This window comes from Trachinotus anak, unplaced genomic scaffold (genome assembly GCF_046630095.1).
Source record: "Trachinotus anak isolate AG129_WGS33_773 ecotype Australia unplaced genomic scaffold, CSIRO_AGI_Tana_v1 ptg000011l, whole genome shotgun sequence".
Lineage (NCBI taxonomy): Eukaryota > Metazoa > Chordata > Actinopteri > Carangiformes > Carangidae > Trachinotus > Trachinotus anak.
In genome coordinates, this window is record NW_027273862.1 from 19,370,918 (window position 1) to 19,398,360 (window position 27,443).

Here is a 27,443-nt window from a genome sequence, read left to right on the forward strand (position 1 = left end):
ACCAGCACTGGAACAGCTCTAACTCTTCATTTCGAGAGTAAGCATTGAGGAAGATAGACATAGTTATGTGAGCTCGTATCTACAGCACTGCAAATAATGTTTCTCTGCAGATCTGACATGCAAAACTTAGCCTAGATTTTGTCATTTTTAGGTCAAATGCCATTTTGATGTCCATTAGTTAAAACTGCGCTAAATTGGAGCAAACAGTGGCCTAGATGTTAAGATGCATATCATATACTGTGTTTTCAAAGTTTACAGTTTGATCCCAGTTGGACCTTTGTTGCATGCCATTCCCTGTCTCTCTCAGTTTGTTTGTCTGTCCACTGCCAAATAAAAGCAAAAATGCCCCAAAATATGGATCTAAATTTTGTCTCAAAGTAAAAGTCGCGGGCACGCTACTCTTGTTACAACGGTATTTCACCTTGTGCAGTTAAGACCACTGATTAGAATAAAATTATTCAACCATCAATCTGTAAAGAGTAACATTTTACACATTTGCAATACCTCAGAGGCCATCTACATTTGTCCCTCTTAAGTCAACTGTCACCAACACTTTACATGAGGAGAAATTCCAAATATGTGTTTCTTCCCTGTTCGGGTGAACAAGTGTTGATGTCATGTGTGTGTCAGGTGTGTGTCTCTGCAGGCATCTTTCGGTGTGTGTGATTGTGAGTGCCTTTTGGTGCGCAGAATGCCCTTGCTGGTGGGACAAGTGTCTTTGAGTGCATGTGTGAGTGTGTCTATGTTGTTTACCAGCTGGTCAGGCGGCGGTGGATACAGGGGACATCAGCCAGGGTGGTGTTGCGGTGTGTAGACTACTTTCTTCCCTATATAGCAATGACAGGCCATGTTGTTTCACCTGTTGTGGCAGGCGGTCAGCAGTGTAGCTCTCTCCTTGCACCTCTCCCTCTCTCTAAAGCCAGAGCACAAGCGCTGCCTGTTAGGATCACATGGGTTAGTCCTTATGAGTTCAGGCCCTCGACCCACAGATTAGAGCAACAAACACGCCGGTGAGGAACCACAGCAACTAGACTACTGAACAACTGAACTGTATATAGTCTTGTTTTGAAGTATGATGGCGAGATATAGCGTTACAGTCTACAGTGGCTCACTGGGGACGCCTGCAAATACATTTTGAAAAGATTAAGTTGCTGCTGCTACACAGATCTAATGCATGCAAATGCATAATTCTAAAATAAGATTACAATTATGAGAGACAAGAGAGATTTCATAAATCCTATCTTAGACTGACAATGTTTTTTGCATTTATTTTGAGTCATCTGGGTAGGAAATGAAAATATGAAAACAGGAGTAAGGTCAAACGTGTTTTTTTGTGTGTGTGTGTGTGTGTGTGTGTGTGTGTGAGAGAGAGAGAGAGAGAGAGAGAGAGAGAGAGAGAGAGCTCCTGTGTATTTGTGAGTTTGTTTGTGCCTGCATTCGGAGAATATGTGAGTGATTATATATGTGTATGTGTATGTGTATGTGTATGTGTATGTGTATGTGTATGTGAGTTCTGTGTCTATTCTGAACCTTAAAGCTGCAAATCTACTTTCAGCTGGTGGACAGGTGCAGGTCCAGATTTGGCTACACACCTGCTACTGGAATAAAAGTAACATGGTCCACAGGACTATTTTTGGCACCTCTTTAACAAGTTCCTCTTATAGTTGTGTCCTAGTGAGTGAGTGAGGGGGTGAGGGTGAGGAGCAGGATGGAAGAGACTGATATGGGGGCACGGGGGTGGAGTGGTGGAAGGGGTCAAATGTACCACTTGTGAGACAGCTGAAGTTACTGCAAACACACACACAAACACACACGCGCTCACAGCGCTCACTCAAACTGGCAGGAAACAGCACAACATGTAGTCATCATCGACTGTCATCGACTGTTGGCAAGGTGTAAAAGTTGAGTCTATTGTGTGCTTTACTCATATTTAATCTGACCCACACACCCCTCTCTCAGCAGGATGTCAGTGCTTCTCCCCTCATCGTGCCCCCAGATCTGACAGATGCCCCCCAGGCACCGCCATACTGACCCATTTCACATCGTCTCTTCCTTCTGTCTCTTTATCTGCAGTGCTGAATGGGAGCAGCCACTCTCCTACATCGCTGAACGGCGCTCCATCCACTCCTAACGGCTTCAGTAACGGGCCAGCCATGTCTTCAACGGCCTCACTGTCCAACCAGCAGCTCCCGCCAGCTTGTGGTGCCCGGCAACTCTGCAAGCTGAAGCGCTTCCTCACCACGCTGCAGCAGTTTGGCAACGACATATCGCCTGAGATCGGAGAGAGAGTGCGCAGCCTTGTGTTGGGGCTTGTGGTAAATTCTGATTTGATGGCTCTGGAAGAAAGTGTGATAACATTTATGCTATAACTTGTGTGTCTACACACACATAACTTGCTCTTTGTGTTGTCTTTGACAGAACTCCACCCTCACTATTGAAGAGTTTCACTCCAAACTTCATGAGGCCACCAACTTCCCTCTGAGGCCATTCGTCATTCCCTTCCTGAAGGTAAGTGTCTAAATGTACAGATTTTATGTAAGATAAATCAAACCTGATGTATCCAGTTGACAAGAGCATAGTTTACTGCCCCTGTCCATATGGCCAGTGTTCAGGACTGCGTGTTAGTTTGTATGCAGTTATGTTTTCCTGTCCTCTGTGATCCTCCCTATTCTGCCTCAGAATGGGTTCATAGAGAGGCAGGGAGGGAAACCTCCTCTGGATCAGAAACCTATGGCTGTATACTGTGCACACTGCACTTGCACTATTATGAAAAATGGTAGGATATGTGAATGTGTTTTAAAAGTGGTGTGTGTGTGTGTGTGTGTGTGTCAGACCTCCTGCTGTGCAATGATCCTCTGCATCTGGGACATTGCAGCAATGGCTGTGTTATATCAACCAGACAGGTCTGAGAGACCTATTTGACAGCACTGTTATGCACACATACAGACACACACACACACACACACACACACACACACACACACACATACAAAATACACACCAGTACACCCCGGAGAGAAGGAGAGACACATGGCAGAGGAATGTGTCAGGGGACCTGTCTTATCTCATCCTGTCTCTTCATCTATCACTTTCTTTGCAGCTGGACTACAATAGCAGGGCCAGCCCTATAATCATGAATGTCTGTGACTGACTGACTGACTGAATCAAAGTTCCACCATTGGTCAGCTGAAAGCCACGTGACTGAGTTGGAGTTTCCCCATTGGCTTTCTTAATAGGCCACATTTCAGTCACTATTTCAAACTTGTTCTGTTGTCTGACAACAGAAACTTAAAAATGTGTAAATAAGAACAGCTTCAATTGGAATTTGGCTGTATTCAAATACGGTACATGTGAGCACAGAGAGTAGCAGAGAGGTAAATGGACAAAGAGCTGAAATCAGCTGACACGAGGCTGAATGCAAATATGATGTGATGATGTCATTATTTTTACAGTGGTTCCACAACAGCTTTCAAATACGTCCTCAATTTTGCACATTGACCATACAAAGTCCAGCCAAATAATAGGTTTTGACTTATTCTTATTTTTTCTTACCCTGATCTGGCATCATTTCACTCTCAACCCACTTATCCTTCATCCTTCCTACTGCAACTTGTTTCATTCCTAATCCAGAGGTGTTCCCTCTTTTTACCACTGAAGGCAAACCTGCCTCTGCTGCAGAGAGAGTTGCTCCACTGTGCCAGGTTGGCCAAGCAGACTCCAGCTCAGTATCTGGCCCAACACGAGCAGCTTCTCCTGGACGCCAATGCCAGTTCGCCCCTCGACTCCTCCGAGATTATGCTGGAGATGAATGAGCACGGCAAGAGAAGGACCCCTGACAGGTAGCGTCTCTCCAATAAACACAAGAAAACACACACACACACACACACACACAGACAGACTTCAGAGGCCCACATACATTGGCAGACTCACAGAAACAGCGTTGTAAATTAATTTTTTCAGCGTATTTCAGAATGCCATGCAACAAGGGGAGGGGAGTCCTCTGTGCGGGAGGCGGAAGTCTGGACAGCCCTGATGCTAGGCTGGCTCTGCCAGCTGTCCGGGAGGGAGGGTTGAGATAAATGTAGAGTATGAAAATAAAGAGAGAGATTGAGAAGCAGAAGAGAGAGAAAGGCAGAGAAGAGAGGAGGGAGTGAAGTACAACCCAAAGACAGAGAAAAAGACCAACAGTGAGCCATGATTTTACTATTGTCCCATATTGTCCCGGTGCGCTCCTTTATTCACCCAGCTAAGAAGATGACACATGAGAGAATTAACAGGCATTTCCCTTTTGTCCCTTTTGTATCTTCTTCTTTTACTGGCATTATTGTCCTTTTCTCATCTCTTCTTCACCAATTTCTCTCCCTCTCGCTCTCTCCGACTGCCTGACCTGCAGGCTCCCAGCAGCTGTCCATATGTCAGGGATGTGTCCAGATGGTGATGTGCTGACCATAACACTGAGCACATCCTGAGTGGGGGGTGGGGGGTGGAGGGGGATGGAGGGTGAGGGGGGGGTGTGGGGGTGTGGATGGAACTAGGGGTTGGAGCAGAACGTGCAATCCCTCTGTAATCCGCACACCTCCGCCTCCCAACCTCTGGCTTATACACAGCAGCCTGGGCTGGGGTTGAGGGGCGGGGGAGGGGTCAAGCTGGGGCAGGGCCTATGTTGTGCCAGCTGTCCCTCTGATTTGTCAGATACTAGAGCCAGGGATGTGTGTGAGTATAGCTGACATGCACAAATATATACACATGAATAACCGAGAATGAGCACACACACACACACACACACACATATACAGAAACACATACACATACACACACACACACACACACACACATATACAGAAACACATACACATATAAATACATATCATCTACACAAGCCAGCGTTTCATTTATTCGCCTTTGATCCCCAGGATGATAAGGAGTGATTTCCATCCGAATGCCTGGCTATTGCCATCCAGCTAAAAAGATTAATATCAACACTCCCATTTAAACTGTCCAGATGGCTCAAAAACACAACCTCGCTCACACAGATAAACACACACACACACACACACACACACAGTTAAAGTACACAGACACAAATGAGTGTCACTAAACATCTGCCAAACACACAGCATTCAGCCCATATTGCCCCTTAAGCCTGAGCGCAGAGTGGGAGGAAGAGGGAGAAATACTTGCAATCTAAGAGTAGGCTGAGGGATATTCAGATTAAGAGCTTGAGACGCGGAGTGTACAGTTGGACTTGGCTTTGTTTGATACATATGGCGTACAGCTGTGCGAAAGCTGCGGCCTTACTGTAACTGAACAATAAGCAGATCTCAGCAGGGATACACAGACACACGTGCTTGTGTGTTTGCACACACCGTGTGGGAGTTGTTGAACTTTCGAAAACGAGATTGTGTTTCTTGCTCAAGCCTCCTCAAACAGGTACAGTCAACAACACCAGATGTTTTAATCTTTGAAAAATAAATTATTACGACAGTTTATGGTAAACTGTGATTTGTCATTTGACAGATAATCTTTTCGCCGTGGCACTCCTTTTTCTCAGAGCAAATAGTCACATCACATCATGCTTACATCACTACATCATATCGCAGCGTTTCAAAGTTCTTGTTGCATCTGGAGACATAGTTAAGGACAGATTTTGACTCTTTCATTTTTTTCTTTTTTGTTTAAAATTAGAGAACTGCTGTTAATTCATACTTCTGAGTTTTCTTTTAATAATCATGCATCATAATTTAGGATTACTGTCACCTTAAGTGGTTACAGTATTTCAGATACTATAATAAGTAATATAGGCAATACTAGCTCATCACAAATACAATTAGACATCAGGAAATGACTCACATCTGTCTATTTGTTTGCCTCTTGGTCTGATGTTAAGGGCGTTAAGGTCCTTGCTGGGGCATGTTTTCCTGAAATATGAAGTAATACCCTGGCACTGGATATTCAGCCTGGCAAAACCATCTGGTTTTCACATTACTCATTGTGGTCTGAATGGACTAGCGGGAGGAAGATTAAGTAGGCTGCACAAATGTAATTCTCTTCCTTCACACATTAACGTGGTGTCAAAAACGAGTTTATGAATAAAACTGAGGTGAGAAATGAATCATGCGGTTGCAGATTCTTTTTGTAATTGAGTGTAGTCACATTAGCATCAAAACAATCTCTGACTGGTCCAGCTGAATCTATTCTTGGATGGACATTTGTGGAATAATAATAAACACAACAAAGATCTGTCATGTTGTAGATCATGTTGTATACGACACATATACTACACGTCCCACTGCTGGAAAAACAACCAGTTCAGCTGTCATCTCATGATTTTAAATTCGGTATTGGATGTTTCCTGTCTTCGTTAACACAGTATTTTGCATTGGGTCTGCTTTTTATGCTGTGTACTGTTCAGTGTGTGGTGCTGACATATTCTACTGCCATAATTGTCAGTTTGAAAAACATTCTTTGAAGGATATTGAATTTGTTGGCTTCTACATTTATTCGTATCAATGTAAACTGTGGCACAATTCATTTCTAAATCTTTTTAAATCTAGTAATAATATGTAGAAGCAGCTGAGTATTTTAATTTTCAATCATGTTTTAATCCACTCCCCTGCCTTCCTCCACAGGACCAAAGACAGCTCAGAGAGAGAAGGGTTGCACCCAGAGCACCTAGCTAAGAGGCCCTGCACCATCAGCCCTAGTCAACGCTTCAGCCCCAGCACGGGTCTTCCTGCTCATCCACCTCCTAATGGCCTCCCCACACACCCTCCCAACGGCCTGCCCCACCCACCCAACCCCCAAGTGGGACCCCAGCACTATCGCTTAGAAGACATGGCCCTGGCGCACCAATATAGAGATGCTTACAGACACAATGAACACCGTGACGCCCGAGACAGGCACCGGCAGACAGGTAGAACAGCTGCAAAGCATTTGCATGGTTAGATAAAGCTGCAGTCACATACTCCACAGTTGATATGGTCAAGACTGAGTGGGCTTGTGTATATGTCAGTGGGGTGTATAAGAAGAACAAAGGCCAGTTGTCAGTCCAGTGTGATAATCCTTGTGGCAGTGTGGCTATATAAAGCCCACAGCCATACATGCCCATGTGCTACAACTGTGGCAACCATATATGCCTTCCTTCTGTTTTTCCCAAAAGGAAAGAGATGAATTCTTAGCCTCACTTAGTTTCATTGATTTGACATGAGGCGACAGTATTGGCACCTGAATGCCTCCTTCTAGTTACGTTGTTAAAAGATTTGAAATAAAAAAAATTGTATTGTGGATTTGATGCTGTATGGTGTTTAAGTCTCTTGACATATAGCATGAAGTTGTTGTGGTCATGCTTAATTTGGACAGTCTTGTGAGAGTGTATTACGAAGGAAATTATTGTATAGCATGTTTCATTTTACATCACCTCAGTGTGCTTTACATTAGAACGCATACAGCAACAAGTAACATGTCGAAGAAGAGGAATGTAATAAATGAAATAAAACAAAATGCAATTCATTCATCCCACAGACAGAAACCACAAACATAGACATACACAGTTACTAATCACAAATCTGAGAAAATGCAAAACATATTTGTTTTATTATAGGGATACAATTATAAAATTTGAAATTATTTCAATATTAATATTAATTATAAAAGAAAATTCCAGGTCATTGAAGCAGTTTGTTCTTGAGTGCAGAACCAAAGCAACTAAAAAAATATAGATATACCAGACGTGTAGGTTAACCACTTGAGAGCTGTGATTTGATAACGTAAGGTGGCACAAGGTTGCTCGCAGTCAGTCACACTGAGTTTAGGGTTAGAAAGTAGGTGAGGGTTTGGTTCGGGTTTCCATAAAATTAGATGCATTCATAGAGAAGCCAAGCTACCCTTTGTTAAACACTCAGTTTTGCCCATAGGTAGTTAAGTATCCACTGTGGACTGCTGTACTGTATTACTGAGTCAACAACACAGTGTTCTGTAAACTGCACTGCATATGAGTCTAACAGAGATCTGTCCTGTGTTTTTGTTGCAGCGGTGCATGGAGCTCGCCAAGAGGAGGTGATCGACCACCGTCTTACAGATCGAGAGTGGGCAGAGGAATGGAAGCACCTTGATAATGTACGTATCAGACCGGTAGCCATGTTTAATGTCAGCCAACTCTTTGTTTCATTCATAAATATCATAACGCAGAGGGAGAAAAAGAGCTAAGAGATCAGCAGGTGATTAAAGTTAGTTTCAGTGCTAAAGATGGCATGCAGATGACAGGGACAGGGACTGATGACAGACAGATGAGCCTCTGCCCCATATGAGTTAGCAGTTGATGGACAGCTGACCTTATGAGGTCCGTGTGGTGAATGAACAACAGACATATACCTATCTGGCTTCCTGGCACCCAACTGAAGACAAAATCATGCACACACCACACACACACACACACACACACACACACACACACACACACACAGAAACAGGGCTCCAGATGGAGCTCAGGACCTAGCAGAGAGCAGCTCCAGCTGGGGAGAGCAGCTGAGACAAGAGCTGCAGTCATGGAGAGAACCGGCCAGGCCTGGACCCCTGCCAAATTAGAAACACTTCACTGAAATAAATATAGCTAACTCAGAGGGGAGGGAGGGGGGCAGAGAGACAGAGGAAAGGAGGCAGAGGCAGAGAGAGGGAAAGATGAATGGGAATAATGATATGGATTGAATGTCAACCATGCTAAACCCATTTAGCAGACTGGGCCGGGTCTGGAAACACAGGGCACTGTGGAAAAAAGTGACACTGTTTACAACAGAGGGGGAAGGAGAGAAAAGAGAGGAAATGTGTTGAGTTGGCAGAGGACGGCGCAGGAGGGTGAAAGGAACGGGCTCAACAATTTTATCGGCAGTCCAGCTGTTAATTTATCGTTGTTGTAATGCTCTTAGACATCGAGATTCACTGACAAACTCCCAATCCATAAACAGATTGGGACAGACAGTAACTCACAGTCACACACAAACACACACGTTTGCTGGGTGGTATGTGTTTTGGGATGGATTAAAATAGTGGGTAGATTTACACACTAGCTCAGTGGCTCCAAAAGTAACGCTTTCCCTTTGAAAGGGCTTTGTTCACCTGATCTGTGGAGTTTTTATGGACTTATCAAGTTTGATTCATTTCAAAGTCTACTACTGTGAAAATGTTGTGTAGATGATAAAAGTTTTTGCTATTTTCTGTTAGTTTTTGGGGAATGAGGACAGGGATCTGGGAGGTAGGGATTTATATTTTGAACTAAATGTCAAATGAATGTCAGACTTCTCCTTGTGCTCCTTTATCACTTTAAGCAAATGTTTCAAGTCATCCTCAATCCTGTCCCACCGCAGCTGCTGAACTGCATCATGGACATGGTGGAGAAGACGCGCCGCTCTCTGACGGTGCTGCGCCGCTGCCAGGAGGCCGACCGGGAGGAGATGAATCACTGGATTCGGCGCTACAGTGACGTGGAGGAGATGAAAAAAGGTGGGAGCAACGGACAGCACTGCCTTCCTCCTCCTCTTCCTCCTCCTACTCCTCACCACAACTCCTCCTCCAACACAGCTAGCAGCAGCGAGTCACTGCCCATAGGAACTTCTTCGGCTGCTGAAAGGCAGACAGGCAGACAGACAGGTAGACAAACACACACAGGGTATGTTTGGCAAAGCAAAACACTCACATCAAGGTAGGGCTTATTTGAAATGCTGAAAATGCTTTAATATATCAATTTCAAACACAAAAAGCCAGTTAGATTATCATATTTTTCTCCAAATTTAAAAATTTTAGCTCACACTGTGAGGCAATACAAATCTTCTTGCAACATCCTGGATCTTTAAACAACTGATTACACCCTCATGTTGCCAGCATGCTCATTCATCATTAGGATTGGTATTCACTTCTAACTCCCATGTTCCCATTTCTTTCCAGAAATTTGAAAAGTTGATGAGAGCTTATTTACTGATGTTGTCACACACGTTTTTTTGTACTTGTCCCAAAAATAGAACTGGAAACTATAGGGGAGACTTGTAGATGTGTGCCTGTGCAGATCAAGACTCTGTCACTGTGTGTGTGTGTGTGTTTTTTTAATTGAGACTGAGTGTGTGCCTGTTTGTGTGTTTCAGAGATCCACCGAGACTTCTTACACAGGCCTCCCTCAGGATACCTGCCAGAGGAGATCTGGAGGAAAGCTGGTAAGAGCCAAACATCCTATTTTTTTCTCTATTGTCTTCATGATTGACCCCGACACAGACTAACAAAACACACACACAATCACCATCATCAGTCTTCACGGCCCTCACCCTCGCTACAGAGACAGGCAGAAAAGAGCTTTTGCAGCCGTAGGTCCAACAGGCCAGAGGATTGTAGACACTTGGGCACAATGTCCTGCATCTGTCACCCCTATGAAAGGCCACTGCAGTTAAAGCTGCAGTGAAAATGCAGTCACCTGGCCCCAAGGCAGGCCACAGCAGCGCAGCACAGCTTGGAGCGCAACTTGTCTCCATTGCCATGAGAAACACACACTCCCAAGTTTTGTTTTTTTTTTCAATGTGATTGTTTTCTAGCCTCATGCACAGAACATGGATGCATTACTGAAGTGAATCAAATGCAGATATTTAGAAATACAAAATCTGGATCATGGTTCTTATTTTTGACTCAGTTTGTTGACAAATGGAAAGCAGGTGGGGGTATTGCACTGCATGGGCCTCCTTGTATACTGCATGTTAGATAGAGCCCATCCCAGGAGTCATCCGGCTCAGCCCTTGTTCCACGCCAGTCCCAGCACTATTATGTTGCAGTCATACTCCAATACCCTGCGGAGCAAAGATGCTGCTGCTGTTGGCAAAATACTGTGCTGCATTTTCACCAGCAGAAAAAGCTCTTTTAATTGCAGTTGTTTTTCATACAGGTACTACAAGCATCCCGCTCTCCCCAGCACTAAAGCACCTCCAAAACAAGCAGGGTGAGTAACATATCTCACTCCCAACATCTCACCTCTAGTGTTTGTGTGTGTGTGTGTCACCCCTATCTCAGCAGCCAGGTAGTCTGCCTGATGGAGCTGCAGCACCTCTTGCTTTTAATTAAAACCAGACACGTATTCTCTGGTCTGGTTCAGGTTGAGAGACTGCAACGCTTTTGAAAAATAAGATCTGAAGTGTGAGAAAGTAGACAGAAATAACACGTCTCAGGGACTTGCCAAATCCCTGTGGAATTAAAACGTTAATATTGCTGCCCCCATGTTTTCCATTAAGTGCTAATTGCCCCAGCATCTGCTATGCAGTCTCCTTGATAAGAATTAATTAAATTTGCAAACTAATCTTAGTGGTGCATGCATTAGGCCAGATAATTGAGAAGCTCGGGATAATGCAGATAGTGTTTGCAAGAAAGAAAGAAGAAAAGGGAAAAGGAGGAGGGGGAGGAGGGGAGGAAGAAAAGGGGAAAAAAGGAGTAGAAATGAAATGAAGGATAAAGGTAGAGACAGGATGAGGGGAAGTATGGAGACGTGTGTCTGAGTGTGACTGTATGGTGACAGGATTGGCAGAATACTAACTTTTTAGCATATGAGCATAGCAATCAGGCACTGACATGCACACATGCACATAGAGAAGTAACATGCACACATGCATCCCTCTACCACGGCCTATCTTTTTCCACAGTAGTTTGAAACAACTGGAGTGGAGCGGCAAGGAAAAGTGACAGTTATTTATGAGTTCTCTCTCAAACAAACACTGACTGGAGGAAATAGAGAGCAGTGGAGAGAACAGTATCAGTCTCGCCTCCTACTTGGTTGGGCTAACACATCTGGAGCGCCACTTGTATGTGTCATTTGTGTGTATGCGCGTCTTAGTGCGTGTGTATGCGTCTCTACTTGGCACATCTGGAGGAGGTGGAGCAGGAGGGAGAAAAATCATTTAGTCTGTAAAAACTCTGCCTGTCATTGATGGCAGAAGAAAATGACATTGTGGGGGAATTCATACTTTGTGATCACCACATTAGCGTTTGATTAATAAATAGTGTATATTTGGCAACCTATTTCTCATGTGAAATCCTGTACTGTGCATTTGTTGTGCACCGTGAGGCCGATAATGAAAGATGGCAAAATGTAATCACTGCTGCCTCTTACTGAGAAGGGGCAAGGGGAAGTTTCTATTTTAGACTGCCATCTGGAAAGGAGTCTACACACCTGCCTGTTGTAAAAACAGCCTCCTCACTCATTCGGTTCATGCTTGTGCTGGAAGAACAAAAGGCCCCATGATAAAATCCACAACATAGGAAGCCCTGCAGTGGAGACATGCATGCCTGCTGCTGGGGAAACAGTTCACTCGTCTCTGTAAACTCTGTCTAACAACTTCTATTAAAATTATTCTTATGACAAGATGACACTCGTGCAAACAGGGAATCCCAGGATGTTGGCTGAACAGCCAAGTTGGTAACAAAACTTTGGAGACATCTGCTGTTGTCAGCACTGAAAATTATTGTGGCCAGACGTGTTTGAATTAATTATTGAGGTCTGGCTGTTTCCCTTTTCTGGCAGAAAGTTTTAAATCTTGGATGATGTACATCTGTTCGCTGAGACGCAACAAGATGGCAGCTTAAAGAGCCTTAATAAAGGATGAAGGAGCCGACAGGATGGGATGATGGTCATAAGCACTAACACCTCTCTCCCTCTGTTCCTCTCTCTCAGAGGAGGCTGTGAATGAGGTGAAGCGACAGGCGATGTCAGAGCTGCAGAAGGCGGTGTCAGACGCTGAGAGGAAGGCTCATGAGATGATTTCAGCCGAACGCTCTAAGATGGAGAGGGCGCTGGCCGAGGCCAAGAGGCAAGCCTCTGAGGATGCACTAACAGTCATCAACCAACAGGAGGACTCCAGTGAAGTGAGTACCACAGACCCCCTACCCACATTTTGCCTCATTCTCCCCTTACTTGTTCTTTAAATCCTCATTGTTCAGCTGTCTTTTCAGCATTCTCTATTTCCCTCCATTACACTTCACTTTGTTCCTCTAAGCTGCTCCTGTATTGTGTAATCCATACAGCTGGCTGCTTTTGGTTTGGTGCTGCAGCAGGTTGTCATCATTATTGCTGAAGCAGTCCAGTTGTCTTTGTAAATAAAAGCAGACAGACCCAGATGGTTGGAGCAGAGTGCCAGGCTGAGGCCATTACAGAGCAGTTGACCACCACCTGCTGGTAACACAAACCAGTGGTGATGGAACAGTTCTTAAAGCCTTAAAATCAAATCTCTATGCAAAGAGTAACAGGATAGGGATCAGATCGGAGAAATAAACTAGATTATGTAATTGACTTATTTTAGGTTGCAACATTTATTTATGTTAGAAAGAGAAAGCGCTGTGATATATCCTTGGACAAAAAAGAGACTTATTTTTATCAACCCACTCTCTCCCCACTGTCTCACCAGAGCTGCTGGAACTGCGGGAGGAAAGCCAGTGAGACGTGCAGCGGCTGCAACACGGCTCGCTACTGCGGCTCCTTCTGCCAACACAAAGACTGGGAGAAGCACCACCATGTCTGTGGTCAAGGCCTGCAGGGGCTGCCAGGGGGCAGCAGTGTCCCTTTAGGCAATCCCTCCTCCTCCAGCGCCCCCCCCACCCACTCGGAGAGCACTCCTCCAGGACCCCTGTCCCTGGCAGGCCAGAGCAGTATTGCGGGAGGGGCTGGCAGTGGCAGTGGAAGTGTCTCTGCCAGCCCCAAGGAGAGCAGTTCCAGCAGTGCCTCTCGCTCCACAACTCCAGCTACCCCCGCCCTACTGGATGCCACCTCTCGCTGACGTCTGACCCTTGTCCCCTCCCTGCATACTGATGCGACAGTGCCCACACTCCACACAAAACCAAACTGAGGAATCTTCATCGCACATTGCTCCCTTTCCTCCTCCCCAACCTCACCAACCCTTATTTCCCCCCTTATCCTAAGCTCTTCTGAAAATCTTCTCACTACCTGATGATAGACTCAACTTGTCACCCTCCCCTTAAAATTGCTTTTTCTTTGTGTCTTTCACAACCACATATAAAGATTCCAGCCTGGGGTTCAGTGTAGTGTAAAGCATGAATAAGTGCAGTGTCTCCTATCTCTGTAACAGAAACATATCAGACGTGTTTGCTGAGAACATGAGCTTTGATGTAATGGAAGCATGGTAAACAGTGTCCACTTAAGGACACAAGACAAGGGCTGTAGCAAGGCAACATCAACAGGGGGGATGACTAGGCAGATTAGCACTTGGGTAGGATTTCCCTTTAATTAAGTACCAATGAGAGAAGAGCACCCAGCCCTGAGATGTGCACTACTAGTCCAAACAGTTCACTGATGTGACACTTTTTCTGCAGTGTCCTAATGGAGACAGGCAAGGAGAATAATACCTTTTTTTCAAATGGATGATGAAAGGAGAAAAACCTGTGATGTGATTAATTCCTCAGAAACACAGCTTAGTATTTATTAAATGTTTCTTTCTGGCTTTAAGGGAAAATAAAGAAAAGTCCAAATATTCTAAATAAAGAATAATAGTGATGCTGATGATGATGATGATGATAACAATAATGATAAATAAATTAATTTTAAACTGCTAACTACCTTGCTAGCGAGCCAAGAAAATCTACACCGGACTCACCTCTCTGCACCATTGTGAACCCAAATGAATTCAAAGATGAAAAATAACATGATCCAAACCTTTGTATTACACTGCCAAAGTGAGTAAGTAAGCGATAAGGAGAAGCACTCATCTTATAACCAAACGCAAAGCAACATCACCTCCTCAGCAGATAAGCCAGCCCTGAGAGGACCAGGCTGCAGAGAAGCTGCAGAACGGGACCCAGAGATAGTCAGACATAAAAATAAAACACAACAACAATAACACCAACAAAAAAAAACAAAAAAACAAAAAAAAAACATAAAAAAATCAAAAAACTGTGACCTGCTTTGATCTGCAGCTGCCTCCTGCAGTCTCGACAAAACTACAGCAATTCCTCAGTGAAGGCCCTGACTAGTGAATATGGACAATGCTGTGAACTTGCCTATAAGAAAGACTTAATGAAACGGATTGAAACCCTGCCACAGTGTGATTTTTGTGACTGGTAACAGAGAGGACAGAGAGGGAAAAAAAACGAAAGGAAAGGAAAAGCTACACAGCCTCAAAGGAGATGAAGATACATACATGGCAATGGAGCTGCCAAAAACCTCAACAAAAAAAAAAAAAAGCTTGAAAACATTTTCCAAGAAAGCACCGGATACCACGGAGATGTATGGGAAGATTGTTTCTAAATCGTTTTTTTTTTTTAAAGCTCTACAATGAGGAGATATTTCAAGGAATTGCTGTAACCTTTACATTCACTCCCTCCTTTTCCAAAGCATGATGAACAGATGAAAGAGCCTAGCGAAGGGTGGTGTAGACTTGATTATCCTCTCTCTTTCTACCTCCCCTCACCCCACACCTCCCTTCTACGCTCTTCCCCGATTACTTGACTCAAGTTTGCACCTAACCACAACCTGCTTTGGACAGAGCCTCAGAGCAGTCACATGGGAAGGGTTCGAACCCTGCTTGTAGATATTGTTCCTCTTTTCATTTTTCAATAATGTCTCTTGTCGCTGATGTCCACATGTGCTGCCCTTGTGTGTATCCAAAAAGATGGACTTTGTTTTTGTTTCTGTTACCTTTCATTTTCCTCCTTTGAGTTTGGGCTGAGCAGTGAAGTCAGAGCAAGGACACTCGTTTTCTGAGAGGAAGTCCCACATTGTACTTATTGTTTGATTTCTTGTATCTATATTAATGAGATGAAACCCCTCTTGTAGAATATTTTGTATTGCTCGCATTGTAAGACAGTGAGAGGACGGAGGTGCAATATGAAGAGAATTCAGCTACTGAATGGAACCTCAGCAACTGCCCATAGGGTGTCATATAATATAGATACATATAAATATATTTAAAGTAACATCGGTAACTTAATGTGAATGTACATAGTATTTAAAGAGGTCCAAAAATGTGTTTGCCAAATAACAGAAACCTTTAAAGTTTAAAGTCCAGAATATGATTTTCTCACAGTACATTTCTTTCTTGAATTTATCGATTCCTTTTTTTTTTTTTCTCTCATACAAGCTAAACACTTTCAATTCTCACTCAAATCAAAGTGTCACGTGACCCTGAGTGGAGGAGATTGTTGGTAACAAAGTGGCTCCATAAAAGACCACGATGCATGCAGCTGAAAATGGATGAAAAGAAATCAAGGGTGGATGGTCAAGGAAAGACTTCCTGATCATTTTTCTACATTAATTAGGCATTCATTTACAATTTTATAAAAAAGCACCCACATTGTATTACATCAAGAGAACCTCTGACAAATAATGAGATGTTTATGTTTCACTACAATTTTATTGATTTGTATGAAATAGCACTATTGGGGCAAAATTCAGTTCATGTCATGTGCTTCATCCACCCTAGGTCCTTTTACATCCTGCAGCAGGGGACTCAATAGGCTGCTGTTGATTAAAAAAAAGCCCCAGTGTAGTAAATAGTTTTAAAAAAGGGAATAATGTGGTGTCTCGGTTTCAAATTTAGTTCATTCACACAAAATTTAGGAACTGTCAAACTTGACATACCATGTCAAGTCATCTGTTTCTTGCCATCCTTGCAGCTCCAGTGCCACTGTAGTGACCCTCTCTCTTGGTCCTCATCAACCCGTCTGTGTGAGTGTGTGTTTGTGTGTGTGTGTATGTGTGTATGTGTGTGTGTGTGTGTGTGTGGTTTCCCCAAGGTGCAGGACAAGCCATTACTGTAGGATTACGTGATATGCCAGTGTTAAGCTACAGTAAACTCCAAAGCTAATTTTAATACCCAATCTTTGAAATGTTGCTTTTTATTTTTTATTTTTTTACAGATTATTTCTTATTTGTAAAGATGCAATGTGAGCATAAGCTTGAGATCTGGGTCCAGGCCAAGAGAGATGCATCACCTCTTTAAATTTATGTTATTAATTCTTTTTTTCAGCCCTTCCCATGATGGCATGCGGCAATATGATCACCTCTTGTAAACACATGTATGTTAAACAGTCTCAAGGCCTCAATTTATAGCTGCTCACACAAATTTTATATTGATCATTGTAAACCCTGCGTGGTTGGCCTCATACACACTCGGACCAAACTTGAGAAAAAAAAAAAAAAAAAAGTAATTTAATTTTTGCAGTAATTGGAACAGAAAAATGAAAACCCTGCTTTTGATTCATCAACACTTGGATGAAGTGAATTTGTGTTTTTTGGACTATCTAAGACATATTATTCAAATGGGATAAGCTACAAGGTACCCCTGCATCTGTCTGCAGCATTTATGCATTTGTGTTACACTTACCATAATCTGGTGTTGACCTCAGCGTTTTTGTGTCATTCCCGTCCCCCAGTGTCTAACTCCTCCACCACTACCACAGACCACTCTTCACAACCCCCTCTCACACAAGCTACCTCCTGTGACCATACAGCTAACCACCAGGAGAGGTTGACCTGGACTTTGAAAAGCTGGGCTGAGAGCAGACATGGAAAGGCACATTCTAAAGCGATCACATGAATCTGTCTGAAAATGACAACAAAACAAAAGCGCTGAAAGGAATTGCCATTACTCGTGATGTGAAGGAATATTTATCACCTTTTTGATGACATCCCGCTATCTAAACTGATACTGCTTGAATTTAGTAATCCATTATTATTACTGTAACAACCTGCATATTACCAAACTGACACACAGAATCAACCATGACATGCCATTTGTTGTCCAAAACCAATAAAAGCACAGACCAAAGTACTCCTGCTTTGCCATATAGGCTTTGACACAGTGTGTATTGACAGACCAGAAATACGGTTAGACCTCCACTACAGCAGTTAACCAAAGTGTCTGAAATACACACACTCAGAGCACAAGACTGAAGAGCACGCTCAATGAACCAGCTGAGTTTGAAATGTGTAGAATTCCTATTCAAGCAATCAAAGCGCTTGTTGTCTACATATTGAATAGTGCTTCTGTAAAAACAATAGAGGCATCTCCTTGGGGAAAGCCTACTGATTGCGTGTTCTTACAGTTACAAAGCCGTGCGGAGATAAAAATGAATGCATGGTGGATGTGTGTGTTTCTGTGTGAATTATGGTGTGTGTGTGTGTGTGTGTGTGTGTTTTTGTAAAAAAAAAAAAAAAAAAAGTATCCTTTTTCTTTGTGTCTCTGTACAAACTACTTGAAACCTTCAGAGCTTTAATGAAACATCGCAGACAGACTATAGTGGAAGATCGATTCACAATATGTAGCAACAGCTTTGTGCAGTAAAATACCATGTTTGTGCATAATATCCACATCTAAACAACATTTTAATGGCAGTTCCATTCAGCTCTTAAGTGCTTTGCACGTGCCTCCTTGTCTGCGAGCAAGCCCTCAGATACTCAACTAAACAAAGCCAAACCCAACAGACCACTTCTAAATGACCAAAATACAACCAAAAGCTACAACTTTTCTTCTTCAGACTTCACTTTGGTTAAGGTTTTTGTCTTATATTCCAGCATCAGAGAACTCCATGTCCCACTAATGTGTGGGACATGAAGTTCTGCAGTCCTACAGAAATCAGAGCTGAAGAGGAGAACAAATCCATATTCTCTTCAGCTGGGTGTAAGCTTCATTAGGTCATGAAACAAATGAGATTTGTGCCGAGGTGTCATATACTTTTCTCTGTGAAGATATTATAGATGGCAAACGCATAAGGGCTCTGCTGTTGTTAATACCATCCAAGGGTCTCCAAACACTTTACATCAACCACTTTTTTTTATTAGTTTAACTATGTACATGATATGGGCAAAACGCATGTTTAGAAAAGACAATATTAGCAGGTTGGCATTTGTCTCTCCCTACCCGAACCAGTAACTCTACCAATGATGTTTCAAGGCTCATCTGGTGTGAAGGTGACACGTCCTTCCTGTGAAACAGGCACTGATGAATAGCTACAGTAGAAAGCTAAAGTGGCATACAAAAGCCATGGCTCAGGATGGTCTTGTTTTTACCTTTACATAAACTGAAAAAAAAAGGTTTATGGTTTTATATGTGTAGGGAAGCATTCTATACTGTATTGTGCAATACATTATTACAGAAAAAACATGTTTCTGTAGGAAAAGTTGGCGCTTTGAAGATCTTTCTCCTTTTGTTTTATTTCCCTCTTCAAAAAGTCCTGTTGCCGTTTTTAGATGAAGTAAACTGTGCCAGAAGAATTTAATTCTGATTTGTATTTATTTCTTGCATGCTTTCCTCCCTGTTGCTAATACTGCTCTTTAACTGTTCGCTCTGTTGGATGTGTGAAGCTGTAAAACATTCTAATTCAGGTTATTGTCTGTGTTGAACAATGTAACTGTGTAATTAAAACATAAAATTAAGTATTCATCACCCTTGTTGCTTTTCTTCTTAAAATTCAGGCATATCCTGAGATGACACCCCCTGAAAAGGAAAATTATGCATTGTTACTGCATCATTACTAACGCAAAGTTATTATCTAAAACTCAGACATCATATTGTGTTCCCTCATTTCTACAGAAATATGTTAAATAGCATATTGATAAACTATTATAACTATTAAGTATCTTTTTCAAAATATATTACAATGGTCCAATACACTTTTACAAAAACATTACTAATCATAATCACTTCACTCCACCTCTTTCACCTCATATTACTGTCACAGGTATTTACCAATTGAAAGATGCTTAACAACATACAGCATATTGATATCCACGCATCTGCTACTCAACCAATTAAAATTTTAATTTGATCTGATTTTATCTATTGAACACTCTGGCCAGGCTCTAAACCCTACGACCTGCCAGTGAGTCAGTCATTACAAATTCATGCTGTGCAGCAAAACCTTGTTTATATCCAAAAAAATTTATTTAATTTTTTATTCTAGTGGAAATCCAAAAATTTCCATTGATACCATGTGTATCAATGAAATGTGAAGGAAATCCACAAGATGTCTACAATATTTTGAATTGATAGAATGATGGAGCTATAAAACTGTTATGGGTTTTGAGTGATTATAAACATCACGGTGCTTCAATGATGACATGGAACAACTAAATATATGATATACAGTGAGACAGAATGGGATACTATGATTCTTCCACCCCTCAAGTTACTTAGGTGCAAATGGACTTGGGTGGGTTCAAAACCTGCAATACTTTTTCCTACATGTGTCTTGAATATGATTATCAAGACTGGATTAGGCTTTTGTAGAATAGAAATAGAGACAGAAAGATTTTATTGTCATTGTGCTGTGCAAAATACAACACAGTTAGGAGTGCTAGTCCTGGTTGGTGCATTAGGGTTGAAAACAATTAAAAAGAGATAGCTTCACACAAGCCTACTATAAATAGACAAATAGATAAATATAAAGTTTCTCAGTGATTATTTGACAGATGTTGATGTAATTTTTCACAGTGGAGAACCGTGCAGGAATGATGACAGTTGTCTATCATGCTGTAATGGCTAACAGCAGAGTTATACAAATTATACAATGGTAAATCAAGGGGGTCAACTTTTTTTAAAATTTTTTTACTCAGTACAGTGCAAGCGCACGCTTCAGTGAAATAAGGTGTTACAAGACTTACAGTATGTTGTTTGTTTACCTGAAGCTGTCAAATAAATGTAGTGGAGAAGAAAGTACAATATTTCCCTCTGAAATGCAGTGGAGTGGAAGTATAAAGTAGCATTAAATGCCAAGCCAACATTGTGAATGAAAGGCTGCACTATCAGCTAGCTAACATAACCTACCTGCCTCAGTCTAATTCAGAAACTCAGGAGGTAAGAAAGTAAAGTGTATTAAATAAGCTGCTGCTTACATTTAGCTTCAGTGTATCCACAACACAGGGGAGCAGAGACTTGAGGTCACAAGCCACAGTGAAGCAGGCAGAGAGACTTTCAGCTAACGACAAGGTAAAGAAATAATCACAAGATTCTTCCAGGCATGAATGTGGGAAATATATTGTGATATTTACAATATATTTATGTATAGGATATACATACATAAATATATGTATATATAAATATATGTATATTCAATTACATATAAGAAGGATGTGTTTCTTAATCAGGGTGGTCAGACCCTCCCATTCCCCCCTGTAATCCAAACCCTGACTAACAGGGACACTTGAATAGAGCAGAGCCACCATTAACCTCATCTTTATTTTTATTATTATTGTAAATATCCCACATCTTTGTTGTAAATATTTCATTTTAATTTAATTTGAATTTTTAACTTTTAATTTTAACTTTAATTTTACGACTATGTTTATTTATGTTACTGTTTTGCACCAAACACCAACACAAATTCCTTGTATGTGGAAACATACTTGGCATAAAACTGATTGTGATTCTGATTCAGATTTTGTTAGCAACACCTACAATGACAAGTGAAAATGTTCACCCCTCATCCAGCCCTTCAGATGCCATACCTGGAATATGCAAACTCTGAAAAACCGATCTTGTAGCATTCATTAGTAGTTAGTAGTGAGTGGTTTTAACTTAACTAAGCTTAAATTCCTTGTATGTGGAAACATACTTGGCAATAAAACTTATTCTGATTCTGATTAAACTAAACTTTAAGATAAAAAAAAAACAAAAAAAAAAAACAGTGATTTTTGTGAAAAATGATACCAAACTTATCAAATAGCCTAATTTCAGTCCTATTTTGAAGAACTAGAACATTTACAGTCAAGGAATGTGTGTTAACATTTATTATTATTATTATTCATATTATTATTGCTAGGCCATTCAGTTGCATTTGAATAGCTCAATGGTGTAGGTGAGGTGAGGTGGGGGTACTAGGGGGCAGAAAGGGGGGCAGCCAGGGACCCTAGTGCCGTAGATGCGGCACTGGGAGAGAGAGAGAGAGCGAGAGAGAGAGACGCCCTCCTCCAGCCTCTCTCACATGCGCTCCGCTGTCAATCAGCCCAGCTCGCCATGGGTCCCGCTCACAGGTGATATCTATTAGCTTCCCTCATATGCCGTCAGGTGTCGCGTCCTTGGACCATCAAACCGCCGCCTTCCTGTGAGAGGTGATATTTCGCGGCGGTGTTCCGGCAAGCCGCAGTCGTCTTTGCAGATGCCATGTTTGAGCAGTGAGCATGGCGGAAAATCATCTGGAGTACGGCTACCTGGAGGGCGAGTCCATCGGGGAGCATTTCACCGAGGACCCGGTGAGTGTCACTCTGTCGGTGGAGAATCTGAAAGGCTGCTGCGGCGTTTTGTCTGTTCGTGTGCACGCACGTCGGAAAGACGAGTCGATTGAGGATTGTCACGTTGGACAAACAATCGCCGACACAAGCCACTGGCTGTGTGGCATCGTTATATCACGGAGACACGTATTGGGCAAAGGGCGACACCAGTGAACCACATCCTGTCCGACATGCTGAGTGACTTGTTCGGGCATTGGAGCCCATCAGGTGCACTGTGCATGTCCGCATTTCCAGCGTGAAATACTGAATTCCCAGTGTGGGCTTTTTACATTTTTATTGTGTGGTTTAAGCACTGAAATAACAGATGGTAAAACCCTATTTCACTTACATTGCCCATAAATCTCCATCACCCCCATGTGAAACTGAATGACCCTTGCATATGGTTGGACAATATGACAGATTATAGAATAATAAATAACTCTATTTGAACTTCTGTGGGGGCTATTAGTAGGCTACATATTTACATAAACAATCTTAACAGTATGTGGCCAACTATGCTGGCCAAACAGGCCATCAGCTCTTTCATTCAGATAACAATCAAATCTGACATTTTTTCCAATGTAATAGACCAGAAAAATCAAGATCACTCTACTACAATAGTCACAAATCACAGATTGTATGTAGTCACAAATCACAATCAATATACAGTAGCTTTACTGAGTGAGTGTATTACTTCAGTGTGGTCCACCAATGGCTTAAAGTGCTGGTTTCCATTCTTGTGCCTCAGGAGCTGGCGGCCATCAAGGCCAGAGTTCAGGAGCTGGAGATGGAAGAAGAGACAGAAAGACTGAAGGAGGAGGAGGAGGAGAGGTGCGACGCATCCGAGATGCAGCTACTGACCAGCAGCCCTCGGCCTGGTGAGACAGCCCTTAGGTCTTATCCACCTCATCGTTTGTTATCGTGTCACACTGCTGTTCAGCTAAACACTGATTATGCATTAGGGAAGCCTCAGTGGCGTATTTTTAGACAGGTGTGTAGCATCGCAGCCTCCAGGCAGGTGAGGTAACCGCATCCTTCACCATCTGGCTAACACCTGGGGCACTTCACTGTGGTCATAACAGTGTTCACATGGGCCTCATCACTGCCCAATGAGACGAAGCAGTGAGCCCCAGAGAAGCAGAAGGGTCCTTCTTGCTGCCTGTGGCTATTTTCTGCCTCTGTGCGTCTCCCCATCTCTTTCATCCTTCCCTCCCTCTCTTTTGGTTCATCTTCAGAACAATAAATACAATCGGCGTGGAGATTATGTATTGTCAAAGATGATGTAAGAAATGGAAACACTGAAAGTAATTGCTGTATTCATTTCCCCCCGAAGTGACCCCTGTGTAGACAGTGAATTCTATATATTGTATGTGCAAAAGCAGCTTATACAGTTTTGTTTGCCTCACAGGACCCTTCTACAATATGACTCCTGAGGAGAGGATAGACGCCGACAACAGATCAGTCTATGTAGGAAATGTAAGACTTGTATATCTTTTTTTTTTTTTTTTTTTTTGGGTCATACTGAGCTTATTCTTTCACACCTCTGATGTGACACACTGTTGAACAAATCCTAGGTAGACTATGGAGCTACTGCAGATGAGTTGGAGATCCATTTCAACGGCTGTGGGCCTGTCAACCGAGTTACCATCCTGTGTGACCGGTTTTCCGGCCATCCCAAGGGGTGGGTTCAACTTGTGCATAAGGTTTATACTTTTTGTAACCTGACACTGATGGTAGAATAGCAGTTTTTAAGTTAATTTGTTGTGTTGGTTTCTTTTCTTCCCCCTTTTCTCACAGCTTTGCTTACATTGAGTTCTCTGATCGAGACTCTGTGCAGAGCGCCATTGGTTTGCATGAGACCTTGTTCAGAGGAAGAGTCCTTAAGGTGAGGAGCATCACACCTCATGTGAAAAACCCGAAAACTAGTTAGCTAGTCACAACTGTCAACTGGATCTCAGTGATTCACAGCACCCTGGATGGAGATAGGCAGGTATAGATATGTTCAAATGATGCCCATATACAGCGTGCAGTGTTACACGTCCTCATATCATGATTCAACATTATCCCTCCAGTTGATTGAGAAGAACCATTTGGTCCTGTGAACTGCAGGTAACCTAAATCACTGTTTGGTGGAAGAAACAAACAAGAGTCATATAATTTAACTTCATTTCCACTTTTAGTAATGGTCAGTTTAGAGCAAACCATTTTAGTTTGCTCTCTTAGGTGCAGATGAATTGCATTTGTCTTTCTGTGCATGAAGATGTCCTGGTTTTTATTCTATTGCTGTTGAATTGCAAACATGGCTTTTCTTTAAAAATTAGTCATCCTAAATGGCACAGTAACAAATGCATCCTTCGGCCTACAGGTCATGCCTAAGAGGACCAACATGCCAGGCATCAGCACCACAGACAGAGGAGGACACAGAGGAGGCCACTCCAGAGGAAGAGGCAGAGGTTACCGCCCCCCCAGATATCATAACAGCTCACGAGGGAGGTTCCGGTACCAGTCAACCAGGCCACAACATCAAACACCTCACCCTTACTATGGAGGGCCCTCAGTGGGGAAGAGACAATGGGGACACATGGACTACCATGAGCAGATGCCTAAACGTTACCCATGTCTTCTTCTCATCACACCACCATCCGAGGAGTTGGGGGCAGGGTCAAGTGGACAGCACTACCCCCAACAGCGCTAGCACTACCCACAGCATAACATCCCAAGTGGGTGAAAAGAAGCGATAATTTTAACAAAATGTTTCCAGGCATTACCGGTATAATGTGACAGGTACAGAATGGACAGCAGAGATGACTTTAAGTTGCACCCCTGCGTCAGTTCTTCCATTAGGTAAGACATGAAGAATGAAGACTGGGGTCAGCGGTGTTACATTATAAGCTTATGTCGCTGTGAATGCATGGGACAATCCTCAAATTGTTATGCAGTTGCATCTCTTAGTGTTTTTACAAACCGATGCGAATGTTTTGTGTCACTGCCTGCAATGTAATGTATAAATCCTACCTATGTATAACTTAAGTTCTTTTGTTATGTAAGTGAATAAATAAAACAATGATCTGGAGCCACACTTGTGGTAAAATGATACAGACGCAGTGATGTGCATCATCAAGTAAGTTTTATTTCAGTGATGCATCTTCATAATCAAGGCAACACGTAAACAAAAAATATTAGGCGTATTATGTACAGTGGAGGCCCAGCAGAAGGGAGTGGAACAGACGTCAGCTAGTTTGCACCATCATTCCTGAAACGATTCCATCGAAGGCCCTGGAGAACAATCAGTCCACAGTTAAACATTGCTTAAAAAGACAATAAGAATCTTTAAAACTGATTTCAGAAAGACTAAACTCACTTGGACTGAATGGGGTCCCCTGGGTTGTGAAAGGGGTTACACATTACATCAGTAAAAGAGTTGTGCAACTTTCTGAACATCTGGAAAAGAATAAAACAAGTTAGATACGGAATTAGTACAACTGTGTTCCAGTGATGAGACAAATGTTCTCACGAGTACTTTAAACTCAGTTTTGTCAATTTACTACAGTGAGAAAAAACATACCATGAACTGTACTGTGGTCAAAATTTGTGTGTGTGTGTACATATGCATCCTAAATCCAGAATTCCTTAATACTGTCTATTAAATGTTAACCAATTTGCCCAGATAAGGTCTGAAAAATGTAGAAAAGTCCATGCAAAAAATCCAATGATGATAATGTATCAATGAGATATTCCTCATCTGTTGGTTAATAAGTAATATAAATAAGTTCAATACGGCACATGCACATAATATACTGTATAACCAGATAAACATCCTGACACAAATAGAACCAAGTTTGCAGATGAGTGCCAAACATTACTTTTTTTTTGATTAAAATGTGTTTTAGGTGCTCAATTGACTCAACTTACACTTCTTATTTCATTGTCCCGCAAAGATGTATTTGATGAGTCCACAACGATGACAAATTTCACCTTGGAGTTTGTGACATACCCATATCTATTTTACCAGTCAAGGATTTTTTTTTTCTATTCATAAGTTCATAAAATAAAAACTAACATTAGAAATTGAATCTAAATTCAATGTAATTTAGTTTTTGAAAAGATACAGGTGTGTATATTTATTACTGTTCCTCAGATGTAATAAATGCGTGTTTACAATCTTGTTAAAAAGATTGAGATTAAAGTTTAACCACAGTAAAAAGAAAAGATCTAATTCACAGATATGTCAAGTACGTGTATTGTGGGTTCCCCAACAACGTGCCAACAATAACAAAGGATACACTTTGTAGTCTTCAGTGGGATAGAGCAGGCCCAGGTACAGCTCTCTCTGGTCTCCCAAGGATTTTCCCACTGCTGAGATCTTCTCCTCCACCACATCCAGAGAGGTGTGGACTGTGTAATGAAACTTCAGCTCATTCTGAGTGGGCACACTGCGAATATACAGCGGGTAGTTCTGGGACAGGACGTAATAGACACAACATCAAATCATCTTAAGTGCAGCAAATTTTAACAACAGCTCTTCTAATAATGCTAATGTTATTAGCTCTGTTGGTGCAGGTCAGCCTGCTGGACCCTCTGGAATACAAGGAGAGCGCAAAGATGTGTTCAGAGACGACCGTAGGAACAGGATAAATACTTAACACGTTGAAAAAAAAACAGGATGTGTGTAAAACCTGGCACATTTACAACAACAATCATTACCTCTTTTGCGATCGCTGCGATGCACACCGCCATGTTAGTGTTCCTCCTCGGAGCTGTCAGACGCTGTCATGTGACGCGCTGCATTCACGGGCTGTTGGACAATTATACTTTTGTTTTTTAGATTCGAGTACCTGATTTTCATATATTATAAAAAGTATTTTTGTAGTATTATACGCATGGCTTATTTACATTTTAATTTTGTGTAATGTGTAATTATCGCTATAGAGTATTTTGTTAGTCGATACTGTTATTCTTTCTGAAAGAATTCGGTATTTTTCTCTCATGTACAACGTTAATCACTAGTCCATGAATGCACCAACTATCGAGGAACAATTTTACGGTTATTTATAGTTAAACTTCTAATCCTAATGTATAGCGCAGCCATATTAATAGATCAACGATAAAAAAAAGAAACAAATGAAGCTAAAATGAATTGAAAAAATTAATACAAGCAGACGCCTCAAAATAATGACGCTGCTGTGTATGCGCAAATGTTGCGCTAAAG

At 42.1% G+C, this 27,443-nt stretch overlaps 3 protein-coding genes across 12 annotated transcripts in view; 2 read left to right on the forward strand and 1 right to left on the reverse strand.

Moving 5' to 3' along the window:
• Window positions 1–19,409, forward strand: part of cbfa2t3 (CBFA2/RUNX1 partner transcriptional co-repressor 3) — a 45,435-nt gene extending 26,026 nt beyond the window's left edge. For 6 of the 9 annotated variants that reach the window (XM_071488724.1, XM_071488722.1, XM_071488730.1 and 3 more), the window contains 10 exons: window positions 2,074–2,315; window positions 2,419–2,508; window positions 3,658–3,839; window positions 6,630–6,913; window positions 8,030–8,115; window positions 9,360–9,642; window positions 10,131–10,199; window positions 10,916–10,969; window positions 12,692–12,882; window positions 13,422–19,409. In XM_071488724.1, coding sequence (XP_071344825.1) covers window positions 2,074–2,315; window positions 2,419–2,508; window positions 3,658–3,839; window positions 6,630–6,913; window positions 8,030–8,115; window positions 9,360–9,642; window positions 10,131–10,199; window positions 10,916–10,969; window positions 12,692–12,882; window positions 13,422–13,790 — 1,850 coding nt within the window. In that variant the 3' untranslated portion in view covers window positions 13,791–19,409. The remainder of the gene's footprint in view (window positions 1–2,073; window positions 2,316–2,418; window positions 2,509–3,657; window positions 3,840–6,629; window positions 6,914–8,029; window positions 8,116–9,359; window positions 9,643–10,130; window positions 10,200–10,915; window positions 10,970–12,691; window positions 12,883–13,421) is intronic. The other 3 variants (XM_071488725.1, XM_071488723.1, XM_071488726.1) reach the window with 3 other exon arrangements.
• A 2,488-nt stretch (window positions 19,410–21,897) lies between these two features.
• On the forward strand, window positions 21,898–25,307 carry pabpn1l (PABPN1 like, cytoplasmic). 2 transcript variants are annotated; one of them, XM_071489059.1, is made up of 6 exons: window positions 21,898–22,216; window positions 22,983–23,112; window positions 23,643–23,710; window positions 23,809–23,915; window positions 24,032–24,119; window positions 24,600–25,307. In XM_071489059.1, the coding sequence occupies exons 1-6, from the start codon at window positions 22,145–22,147 to the stop codon at window positions 24,927–24,929; spliced, it is 795 nt and encodes a 264-aa protein (XP_071345160.1). In that variant the 5' UTR covers window positions 21,898–22,144; the 3' UTR covers window positions 24,930–25,307. The 2 variants fall into 2 exon arrangements, with proteins under 2 accessions (XP_071345160.1, XP_071345159.1); XM_071489058.1 differs by having other exon boundaries at window positions 22,010–22,216; window positions 23,813–23,915; window positions 24,600–24,978.
• Window positions 25,308–25,342: 35 nt separating this feature from the next.
• Window positions 25,343–27,085, reverse strand: trappc2l (trafficking protein particle complex subunit 2L). The gene is made up of 5 exons (XM_071489060.1): window positions 26,939–27,085; window positions 26,518–26,690; window positions 26,147–26,234; window positions 25,596–25,675; window positions 25,343–25,510 (listed from the first exon to the last, which is right to left on the reverse strand). The coding sequence occupies exons 1-5, from the start codon at window positions 26,969–26,971 to the stop codon at window positions 25,465–25,467; spliced, it is 420 nt and encodes a 139-aa protein (XP_071345161.1). The 5' UTR covers window positions 26,972–27,085; the 3' UTR covers window positions 25,343–25,464.
• Window positions 27,086–27,443: the final 358 nt, after the last annotated feature.

Bases quoted from the DNA above. Each gene is read 5' to 3' on its own strand.
- trappc2l (XM_071489060.1), bottom strand. From the start codon at position 26,971: ATGGCGGTGTGCATCGCAGCGATCGCAAAAGAG. The intron at 26,691-26,938 runs GTAATGATTGTT...GTCCTGTCCCAG, and splicing joins TCGCAGCGATCGCAAAAGAG to AACTACCCGCTGTATATTCG. The intron at 25,511-25,595 runs GTGAGTTTAGTC...ATTGTTCTCCAG, and splicing joins GGGGACCCCATTCAGTCCAA to GGCCTTCGATGGAATCGTTT.
- pabpn1l (XM_071489058.1), top strand. From the start codon at position 22,145: ATGGCGGAAAATCATCTGGAGTACGGCTACCTGGAGGGCGAGTCCATC. The intron at 23,113-23,642 runs GTGAGACAGCCC...TTTGCCTCACAG, and splicing joins GACCAGCAGCCCTCGGCCTG to GACCCTTCTACAATATGACT. The intron at 23,711-23,812 runs GTAAGACTTGTA...AATCCTAGGTAG, and splicing joins GATCAGTCTATGTAGGAAAT to ACTATGGAGCTACTGCAGAT.